The 12150-nt window shown below is 35.7% G+C and overlaps 1 protein-coding gene across 4 annotated transcripts in view; it reads right to left on the minus strand.

Moving 5' to 3' along the window:
* DGKH (diacylglycerol kinase eta) overlaps window positions 1–12150 on the minus strand; it is a 173183-nt gene that overhangs the window by 19050 nt on the left and 141983 nt on the right. For all 4 annotated transcript variants that reach the window (XM_060288275.1, XM_060288274.1, XM_060288273.1 and 1 more), the window contains 6 exons: window positions 10855–10972; window positions 9746–9856; window positions 9507–9603; window positions 3565–3672; window positions 1395–1508; window positions 1009–1143 (listed from right to left, as the gene is read on the minus strand). In XM_060288275.1, the coding sequence (XP_060144258.1) occupies window positions 1009–1143; window positions 1395–1508; window positions 3565–3672; window positions 9507–9603; window positions 9746–9856; window positions 10855–10972 (683 nt within the window). The remainder of the gene's footprint in view (window positions 1–1008; window positions 1144–1394; window positions 1509–3564; window positions 3673–9506; window positions 9604–9745; window positions 9857–10854; window positions 10973–12150) is intronic.

The following is a 12150-nucleotide window of genomic DNA, read 5'->3' on the forward strand; positions in this document are numbered from 1 at the left end:
GTGGACTGCAACTAATAAAAAGTAATGTAATTGATGATGATGATTATATGACTGAAAAGTTTTTAAAAAGACAGCTTCAATTTATGCTTCAGTGTTTACTATTATATGCATAACAGACAGGATGGATATTGCAGCCTTATTTGTTATGGGTGTGACCTTAATTAAGAATACATATTCTGGGGACTTCCCTGCTGGTGCAGTGGTTAAGAATCCGCCTGCCAATGCAGGGGACAGGGGGTTGATCCCTGGTTCAGGAAGATCCCACATGCCGTGGAGCAACTAAGCCCACGTGCTGCAACTACTGAGCCCACCCACTGCAACTACTGAAGCCTGTGTGCCTAGAGCGCCTAGAGCCCGTGCTCTGCAACAAGAGAAGCCACCGCAATGAGAAGGCTGCACACCACAACGAAGAGTAGTCCCCGCTCGCTGCAACTAGTGAAAGCCTGCGCACAGCAACAAAGACCCAACGCAGCCAAAAATAAAATATAATTAAAAAAAATATACAGATTTTGGAAAAGGCAAAACTATAAAGACAGTAAAAAGATGGGGTTGCCAGGGTTGGGATAAGAGAGGATGGGTAGGTGGAGGACAAGTGATTGTACATTTGTCAAAACCTGTAGAATGTAGAACACAAAGAGTAATGTAAACTACTATTTTAGTTAATAATAATGTATCAGTAGTGGCTCATCAGCCGTAATAAACGTACCACACTAAAGCAAGATGTTAAGGGGAACACACTAGGGGAGTATAATAGGGGAATAGGGAGGTGAGGAGGTATTTGGGAATGGAATCAGAATTCTCTGTAGTTTCGGCTCAATTTTTCTCTAAACCTAAAAAAATAAGCTAATTATTTTAAGAACTAAATAAATATTTGTTCATATTTTAAAGCACAATCTAAATGTCAGACTTAAAAGACAGTTTAAATCTTTTCCCTTGGTTTCTATTTTTCAAAACAATTTAAGATTCTTTTTAAAGGAAAATTTAGAAGAATGTTGTTTTGTTACATACCCTGTCCCTTGTGAGCATCTGAGCTCTGTTTTTGTGCACAATTTTGATAATCCCTGGAGGCTGAACCCATGCTTCGCCATCCACCTGCACTGGGACTCCCTCATCACCAAATATAGTGATTTTTACTGTACGGCACTGAAATAAAACAAGTTATTTTAGAGTACAAATCATCCTGAGAAGCTGACACTCAGTCTTGTATTCACACTTGACTTTTAATCCCTTCTGTGGAATGTAATGTTATGCTTTTCCACTTAGGATAACACGGTAACAACTGACATGACAAGAAAGCCCATTATTTTACAGATGAATATACAGTGTAGGAGTCATTTGGAATAGCTTTCTCAGTGGCCCAAATAGTGAAGTCAGGTTTGAGTAGAGAAACCAACCTGGGCTATTCGATGGTGCTGCAGTTTAATGACCCTTGAAACTGCCATTTGCACGCTATCAAATATTGCAACGACTTCCAGGATCTTGTCATCAAATGATGGTGCAGCAAATATCTAAAAGAAAAACCGACATTACACTTCCATTGATAAAGTTAAGGTTTAGGTGAAGTGGCACTTCAAGCAATGTAAACTCTGCAACAGACATATTTTTAAAAACTTATAAAAACCATTAGCAGAACGGTAAGTAAATATTATTATGAAATGATAATCTAAGGACAAAAAAAAGTCACTGAACATAGCTTAAAATAAACAAACACAATAAAAATGTTTTAAAACCTACACAGATAAAATACTCCATGTCCCTCTTATAAAGCACTCGTAGGACCAATGAACTAATATGTTTCCAAATAATTCGTCTTGATATAAGATGTATTAAATACCTGTTCATATTAACTCAGATATCTTGATACAATGATGCATGCAACTTTAGGAAACTTTAAAATTTCAAAAGGTGATGCAGATTTCATAAAGTTAAAGCTAATGAACATGCAAATTATGATCCAATTCACTTGATATGTTCTAAGGGAAATCTTTCAAGGTGTTACAAGCAATGTGCGTATGTGCTTTATACCTACAACGACTTTTCAGCACATTTGAGAACATGAAAAGAAATCTCAAAGGATGAAAACACGTGGGCTTATTTTGCTTTGATGTTAAATGCATTTTCACAAAATCAACTTAACCTACAAATTTTCAATTTCAGTTGTATTACTTTGTTCCTTTTATGTCCTCTTTTACTATAACATAAATAATTATGCCTCTGAAAAAATATTCAGTATAAAGTAGTATCATAATTAAAATTTTTACTGAAAATATCAGGACACGAATTTGGGAACTTTTCGTTATCAGACTGCCTGGCTTTAAACCCTGTCTCTTCTACTTATGAACTGTGTGAACTTTGTGTCAGTTTCTTCACTGATAAAATTTAGATAAAAATTGAGGGTATTAAGTTATGAATGTGAAGCTCTCAGAATCCTGTCTGCCTATCTTTATTTATCTTAATCTCACTGATTTCTTCTCCTTAAAATATTTAAGAGTGATGACGGGCTGACAAATAATTGGTTGCTAATTTAAATTTTTATACTCCAATAGGATTGGAATATATTCACATTATGAAAATTAAAAATACTTTCCAATTTATTTTATACTTTAATCCCTGCCTGCACATTTAAGAGCCCTGAGAAATTTGTTCAGTGGAACCACTACATCATGAGCTTCAAGTCAAAGGGCTTATCATTCAGTGTATGTGACTCTTCAAAGATCATGGTAAACTTCTCATTTTTATTGCTATATATACTTCCATAATTGTGCCTTCTCTCATTATCTTTAGGACAAATGCATTTCTTTTTTTTTTTTTTGGTGCATGGGCTTCTCATCACGGTGGCTTCTCTTGTTGTGAAGCACAGGCTCTAGGCGTGCAGGCTTCAGTAGTCGCAGCATGCAGGCTCAGTAGTTGCAGTACGCAGGCCCTAGAGCACACGGGCCTCAGTAATTGTGGCGCATGGGCTTAGTTGCTCTAAGACATGTGGGATCGTCCCAGACCAGGGCTTGAACCCGTGTCCCCTGCATTAGCAGGCGGATTCTTAACTACTGTGTCACCAGGGAAGTCCCTGGAACAAATGCATTTCTTAGGTTGTGTTTTCTTCTTTTTTAATACAGGAAAGCATAAAAACAAAAATAGCCCTAAACCTCAATGGCCAAATGAGCCCTTTGACATTTCTAAAAATTAAAATAATAATAATAATATAAATCTGGAAAATTAAAGGTATAGAAAGGTATTTTGGTAAGCAGAATAATATTCTCCTCCCTGCCGTCCAAAATGGCCATGTCCTAATCCCTGGAACCTGTGAATGTTACCTTACATGGCAAAAGAGACTCTGCAGATGTGATTAAATTAGGGACCTTGAGATGGGGAGATTATGCTGGATGATTTGGGTAGTCCCAGTGTAATCACAAAGATCCTTAGAAGTGGAAGAGGGAGGCAGAAGAAGAGATCAGAGTAAAGCAACGTGACAAGGACTCAACCACCTTTGTTGGCTTTGAAGATGGAGGAGGGGACCCTGAGCCAAGGAATGTGGGCAGCTTCTAGAAAGAGCAAGGAAATACTTACATCATCTTCTTTAGTTCCGCCCCAAAAGTTAGTGCCTCCGGCGTAGCTGGGAATGTTCAACACTGCTATCCCTTGCAGACTGGGGAGAGGAATATACTGCCCATCACACTGTAAGGTCAAAAGCTTAGAGGTCAGATAAAAAGAGCAAAACCACAAGTTTGGAAGATACTAGAATACCAACGACAAAGGATGATGGAGGAAGGTTTGTGCATAATGTGTGCTTTCCTGTAAATATATTCCTCCACATTACCTTTATCTTATTGTTTTAATTTAAAAATTTTAAAAGGGTAAATAATTATAGCCGAAGTTGTTACAGAAAACCAAATTGAAAAAAATGTTTTACAAAACAACCGAAGTGTCCACTGACAGATGAATAGATTAAAAACGTGTGATATTATAAACTTGTGATATATATATAAATGGACTATTATTCAACGATGAAAAACAAGGAAATCTTGCCATTTGCAACAACATGGATTGGCTTGAGGGCATTATGCTTAGTGAAATAAGTTATAGAAAAAGACAAATACTGTATGATCTCACTTATACGTGGAATCTAAAAACAAAGCAAACAAACAAGTAAAATTAAGCTCATAGATACAGAGAACAGCTTGATGGTTGCCAGGGGCAAGGGGGTAAGGGGTGGGCAAAATGGGTGAAGGGAATCAAAAGGTACAAACTTCTAGTTATAAGATAAATAGGTCATTGAAATGTAAAGTACAGCATGGCGACCATAGTTAATACTCTATTGAGTATGTGACGGTTGCTAAGAAAATGGATCTTAAAAGTTCTCATCACAAGAAAAAAAATTCTGTAATTGTGTATGGTGATATTTATTAACTAGACTTATTGTGGTGATCATTTTATAATACATATAAAATACTGAATCATTATCCTGTACAGCTGAAACTGATATAATGTTGTATGTCAATTATACATCAAAAAAAGAAGAAGAAAACAAATGTTTTATCTCTTCTTTCCTCCAAAATCAGGCAGTACTTTTCATGAGTCTCTCCCAAGTCACTTAAGATATTCTTAATTGCGTAATAGTCATCTTTGTTCTTACTTTAAACATTGAAAGCAGGCTCTTTGAGGGTAAACTCTGGCTCCTAACCATCTCACCTAGCACCTCTCACACTCTCTGGTAGTTTGCTTGTGCTCTGTAACTAACTGGTGACTAGCTAAACTCAAGACTGAGCTTTTTAAGGAAAAAACATGTATGTCAGAAAGCACTTTACACTCCATGCCTTCTAATTAATCACGTAAATGAAAATGAATTACCACTTAAATTAAAAGAAACATACAATATCACATAGCTGGCAAAGTAATTACATATGACATATGAGTAAATTCTTACTGAATAGAAGGTTTAAGTCTTCGTTTTTAAGAGAGGAGTTTGCAGATGTCATACTTAAAACAGATGCTATATTTTCATTAAGTAATTCCCAAATTTAAAAATAATTAACATAATTTTAGAAAAATTGCATTTTAATGCCCAATGAAAATTATCTTCAACCTTTAGAACAAATGAGAATCCGGTCTGAACCCACTTTTCAAATATTTTAAATAACTGAGAATACTTCCTAACACTAACCCTTACAGGTGTTTTTACAACCTTTCTTTTCTTTTACATAAAAACACATTCAAAGGTCCACACTGTATCTAGGCACCTAGGGCCATTCGTGGCACATAACTGGTAATCAATGTGTATTTGTTAAATGAAAATATTTAGTGGAATAATAAACGTTTTTCTGAACCCAGAAATTGAACAAATATTATATGGCTAACAAAGGAAATGGAAAAAATGCTATCTCTGTAAGTATAAAAGGCATATTTAAAAAAAAATTCAGAGACGTCCTTAAAGATTTTATAATGGATACACTATTTGCAAGCATAATATGGAAAAAGATGAAAGCTGTCAGAAGTTCCACATACTTTGCTGAGTTTAATATATATGCATTAGGCAAAACACCCATGGTTAAGAGCTTAATATCCATTTCATAGAGCCTCATAGGAAAAAGGAGCAGTACAGATTCAATAAATTAAGGTCACCTGACTCAACTGTTTCTCTCATATTTGGGAGTAACTTCAGTAGTCTTACATTCTTTTATAATCTTCTCTATCTCCCCACATTTCCACTTGTGGTTCATAATGTGGCAAAATGCTTTAAAACTGCAGTTACACTTTTTTTTTTTCTGATTAGTGTCTGCTTTTTCTGCTCCTTTCACTAGGCGATGTGGTGTAGTGGGAAGATAGTGGGCCCGTTTTGAATTCTGTCATTTATTTGGGCAAGAGCCTTAAACTTTCAGAGCCTCATTTTGCCATACCTTGTCCATATAGTGTGGCCAATAAGGTAAGGGACAGGAAAGCATCTAAAACACATAGTAAGGAGTCAGTCAATGTCTTTCTTCAGTCATAATTACGAATTAATGTTTTATGGGGAAAAAACATTGGAGTTGAAACTTCGGCTTCTCCAGTTATCAACTGTTTGATTTTAGTTAGGCAAGTGACTTCATGCTTCTGAAATAACTAATAATACCTGCCTCATAAAGAATGAAAATAACTACCTCATAAAGTTTAAGAATTAAAGGTGATTTGTATTGATAGGAAGCATTTAGGAAACTTCAATTATTATGACTTAAAATATAGCTATAATAATTATTATTGAATGAACTGAACAAAGATAGAAAGTACTATTATATAACAAGCCAAATTTAACAAATTATGGAGACATGTTATGAGATTATGGAAATATGTGAAATTACAAAAAACATGAAGTAAAAAACATGAATTAACTATTTGTTATCATGTATTTCATTATAGATTACAGGTGAACATTGTTTTTTTCTTTCATGTATCTTAGTATTTAAAGGACTCAAAACAGTATTTGATCATTATTTCACTTAAAAAACAGAACAAGCTGCGAGATACATGTAAATTAGTTATATATGGACAAAAAAGTCATCCTTAAGAAAAAAATTTGAATCTTAACGACAGTTTTCATTCATAGGTCAAAGGTGTTTCTACTCTAAAATTAGGAAAATTTGATGTTACAATGTTATCCTGCATTTCTGGCATTCCCATGATTGTAGAGAGGATTGTAAACCTTACTCAAATGTTCTAAAACTCCGGTATGTATCAGATTCACAGTTTATGTGGCTTGAAAACAGGGTTTATGTTTGCATAATTCTTTTCAGTTTAAACTGTGATTTCTCGAACATTAGGTCGATGAATTATGATTCTGCACGAAAGCATTATTTTATCCATTTTGCAGATGGAGAAACCAAGGTTAAAGTCTTTCTTCTGCACAAAGTCAAGACACTTCTTCCATACAACACAACAGGGGAAGGAAAACTTCTGAGCAAAATGTTAAGAGTTTTTTTGCTAACAACTGGCACCTGGTGAAAGGGACTTTTCTGGGCAGAGTTTCCCAAGCCTTGGGTCTTCTTCTCTACCTTTATCCCAAGGGATCCGGCATCAGGGAAATGAATTTTTAAACAACGGACCTTCCATAGTCCATAGTAGCAGGTGTTTTGTTTGTTTATTTTTAACTCTGGCAAAGAATTCTCTAATTTTTCTACTTTACCTTTTGTGTATATTAACATGCTTTCATTCATCTTGTTTTACTAAATTTACTTTCCTTTTAATCACTCAACATAAACTTCTATGCTAAATGTTTTATTTGTGGATAGATTCAGATAGATTCAGGGGTCTGTTAACTGGAATGGTAAAAACTTCTCTCTTATGGTCAGCAACCTCTGAAATCTAGCATTGCACTCAATTATAAATGTAGATAGCAATCCATATTAGCAATACCCATGACATCATCACCATTAGAAACAGATGTTTTCTATTACATGACAGATGTTTCAGATATCTCTTAAGATCTCTGTTCATCATTACTTCAAAAGTATGGTACTTATTATATATGCTGTTAGATGTTTGTCATTTTATGTGGCAATGAAGAAACACATATAATACTCTATAACACTTTAAAAAATATTTTGTTAATTTATTTCAATATTATTTTCTTTTGTATGTATATATATTTAACTAATGCTTTAAAAATAATATTCTGAGCAGGGGTCCATAGTTTCACTAGCATGCCAAAGGGGTCCACAGCTCAAAAAGTGTTAAGAACCTCTGTTAAATGGAGATTACAAAGCAGCTGTGTAGGATATTGTTCAGAATTTGGACCACCAATAAAAAAGGACAGAAGTAGTACTTCTGCAGAGCTGAAGGCTCTTCCAGAAATAAAGGCAATGGAGTCATTCTGAATCCAGATAGTTCCCTAAATCTTAAAGATGCCCAGCTATGGGTCTTGATCACAGCACTTAACAAATTAGGGTAAAATGATCATTTGCCTATTTCCTTCTCAATTCAGGGCCAGGAACTGTGCAAGACAACGGGGATAACAAAGATGAACACAACTTCCTACCTGTCCTTCAGGAGAGTGTGGCCAACGAGGGGACGTGAATAAAGAAAATGAATGATTACACTACAGTCCAAAGGCAAGAACCCAAGTTGAGTAACGGACAGGGCTGCCAAGGATAGTGTTTACTAAGTGTGAGCCTTCCTCATTTTGTACCTTTTCAGCCAGTAACATCTATCTTAATTTTACAAGCAATGATAAATCAAACCAGCTGATCATGTAGTTATGCTCTAGAGTGGAAGGTAGAACAGGCTTATCTTTACTAGGACATTTAGTTGATAATGAATGAGCCAGGCACCTCTTGATAGTCTACGTTCCACTATCAAGATAACACCTAAAATAAAAACGTCCTGTTTAATACACTGAGTTGTCAACTTAAGATTTGCACGCTTTTCTGTATGCAGTCTATACCTCAATTTAAAATATCTAGTTATAAAAAGATACAAGATAGGAAAGACATGCTTATCAGCATAAACAGTGAGCCCTGGATCAAAGGTGAAAGAAAATAACATTCTAAGAAAGCAGTAGACTTTTCAGAGTCATGTCCCCAATTTTCTTTTTCCTGTTAATCAGAGATTAAATAACTTTTGCTGTCCTTAATTTACTATTTAAATTAGTTTAAAAATACTAAAAAGTTTAAATGCTCAAAATCTCTTTTCATTTAAGTAACTTGTTAGAGATAATTAAAACAAAAAATACATTTAAATTAAAAGGTTCTATTTACTATGATATTTTGAGGGATTTGTGAAACTTCAGGCATTATAGAATTGGGTCAGAATTTGGAAACTTAAAATGGAAAAATCTGTTTAAAATGCTATCCTGGGGACTTCCCTGGCGGTCCAGTGGTTACGACTTCGCCTTCCAATGCAGGGGGTGCAGGTTTGATCCCTGGTCAGGGAGCTAAGATCCCACATGCCTCTTGGCCAAAAAACCAAAACATAAAAAACAGAAGCAATTGGGCTTCCCTGGTGGCGCAGTGGTTGAGAGTCCGCCTGCCGATGCAGAGGACACGGGTTTGGGAAGATCCCACATGCCGTGGAGCAGCTAAGCCTGTGAGCCATGGCCGCTGAGCCTGCGCGTCCAGAGCCTGTGCTCCGCAAGGGGAGAGGCCACAACAGTGAGAGGCCTGCGTACCACCAAAAAAAAAAAAAAAAAAGAAGCAATATTGTAACAAATTCAATAAAGACTTCAAAAATGGTCCACATCAAAAAACATCTTAAAAAAAACGCTATCCCATATATATGTACTCCCATGGCCCTACCATTTCACAGAGCACCTCAATTCCATAGGAACATCCAAATTTCAGGATCTAATGACAATGGTAATTGTGTCACGCATATCCAGTGTCTATACCTCCTTTGGTGTGAAGTTGATAACCACGTTTATTTTTTCCCCTCAAGTGTTTAAACACTATTCAAGAGAAACGGAGGCCAAATCAGCTCCACAAAGAAATCTTTTTTTTTTTGAAAGTAAGATAATCTGAAATGTCTTTACTTCTAGATGAACTTACCTCAAGTTGAACTCTCTGTTCCAAATTCTTGTACGATCTCTGTAGTAACTCCCGGGTTCCGAGGACTCCATACCACATCAGGTTTTTAGTTCGGCTCCTGAAAATAAATGTTGGCAGAGAATTTCAGTATAACTATTATTTATTTACTCTTGAAAGGCAGAGAGAGCAAAAGAGGTAGTAAACGAAATTAACGTAAAATTACCTTTGCATAATTACATTATTGCTATTACCAAAATTACCTGCATTTTTCAGGGTGCTCCTCTCTCTTATTATTAAATTCTAATGAAATTTTTGCATCTAATCCAATCCCAAAGTAATTGTTCATGACACATTTTTCAGAATATCCATCTCTATAATAAGGAAAAGTACATAAAAGTCAATTTCTGGTTCCTAAAAACAATTACAATCTGCACACAAAATAGCACTTAACACCATTCAAGCCTCCATTTCTTAGAGAAGAAAGGGAAGCTTAGCAGGAATCATTTCCTATTCACATGCCATGCGCACGACCCCAGTACATGGCTGTGAGTTTCACTACATATGATGTAAAGTGATGGTGGGCAGGGCAAAGCAGAGACAGAGTCATGGTAATGCTTTTCTATTAATTGTAACAAAATCTTCGTTCTACCTCCCACATAAGCCCCTCACTATGCACACAGATGGGAGGGCCTTGCAGTCAGATGTCAATTGTCCTCTTTTTTTAATTAGAAAGTCTCCTCCACACTTGTACTTTTATTGAACATTTACTGAGCAGAAAACAACTAGATCGAGTCCCTTCTTCTAGGTGCTCTGGAAAGTAAATACAAAGGAGTACAGTAGTGTCCTTCAAGAGTGTCATTAGAGAAATGAGACATAACAAAAGCACAATTAAATACGGAAGTAAAAAGAAGTACATACTGAACAGCTAATTTTTTTTAAGGAGTTTTGAGAAGGGAAGGGACCAATGTGGGCCAGAAGCTTTCTGAAATAAGTAAACCTAGAGGTCGAATGTGGAAAGATGGCAGAATTGGCAAGACGGAGAAAAAATGAGGTGAAAGCAATAGGCAAAATGTGAGGAGGAAGGCAGTGATGAATAAAATATTCCAGGGAAAAGTGTGCAGAGCTGTGACTCACTTCGCCATTGGGTTGTTATCCAAGACCACGCACTGGAAGGGACCTACCTCAGATCATGAAAACCACTGTATTTCAAGTGGGTCAACGTACTCATCATTATCGACTTTTGAAATTTTCTGATGATCCTTTTTGGATGTGAAACTATATTTACTGCAATGCATTTAAAATGTTACCATTCGTATAAAACAGAAACAAGGAAAGCCAAAACACAATATTTGCAGGAGTATTTTCTTACACTGAATCTGGATCTGGGTCGATGAATGGCGTTGCACCGAAAGGATCAATATTTGCTAGTAACATTTTGTTGATAATAGAGCTCCCAGCAATTGAGGCAGCCAGTCCTGCTCTTAAACCTGGACGGAAAAAAATACAGGATCACATGTTAAGAGAAAACCAGAAAGAGCCAGTCCATTGTTTTTAGACCTAATCAGAAACACCTTGCTCCCAAAGCATGGCTTTCAGTCTCTGTTCTTCTCATTAGTCATAACTAAGAACTATGATGTTGGTAAATACAAGGGTTTTTTTTAAACTTTTTATTTTATATTGGAGTCTAGCCGATTAACAATGTTGTGATAGTATCAGGTGCACAGCAAAACAACTCAGCCATACATGGTAAATACAAGGTTGTTGATGCTTCTTGGGATCTATATGTTGTCATAAAAAATGAAGCAGGTGAGGACCTAAATAGGAATCTCTTTGTGACGGTTTCTTATTTACCATCAATGATTCTGTAACTTCAACAAGTAAATATTACTTCCTTTTTATTAGCAAATAAGGTAGTAAGCCTGTAAGGAATTTACAATAAAGGCTGAATTATCCAGAATGTCATAGAGTTATCACTCCCATACTCTCCAAACATAGATAATGATACTCAAGTAAAAATGTTGACATGCTAAGGTGAAAATTCAGTTTTGGTGTCAAGAATAAGTAGCAAAATATTAAACACAGGTATTTATGAATTTTAGAAGAATACAGTATTGAACATAAAAATGAAGCATTTATATTACCTCTAAATATGCAAAACTTCAAATTCATTTCAACAACTAGTTAGCTTTCGACTAACTAGTTACGGTATTCAAAGCTAACGAAGTTTATGATCTACAAACCCAATATTAAGGCTAGAAGCACTAAAGTCTGGCGAGAAGACAAAGGAATAGGGACCCAAGGGAACAGATCGACAAAAAGGAAAGAATAGTTCAGAAAAATATGTCATGCAATTGAGAAACACGAGGAAAAAAAGTCCTTTCGTTAGCAAACATTTCTTTCCTCAACAATGTGCTCCTCTTAGAAGACGTTCATTATGTAACTACAAAGTTTAGCTGATTATCAAATAATCAAGATGAATTTTATTCTGTCATTTAATTTCACAGTTTTGAATATGCAATGGTATACTCTGCTATGACAGTTCCCTTTATGTCTAAATAAGTAAACAGATGAACAAAACAACCATGCTGGTGAGAGAAAAGAACAGTTTGAAGAGGTGAAGAGTCATATTTCAGATGCCCCATAGAAAAGTACAGTATTTTCTAAA

The sequence above is a fragment of the Globicephala melas genome, chromosome 18 (assembly GCF_963455315.2).
Source record: "Globicephala melas chromosome 18, mGloMel1.2, whole genome shotgun sequence".
NCBI lineage: Eukaryota > Metazoa > Chordata > Mammalia > Artiodactyla > Delphinidae > Globicephala > Globicephala melas.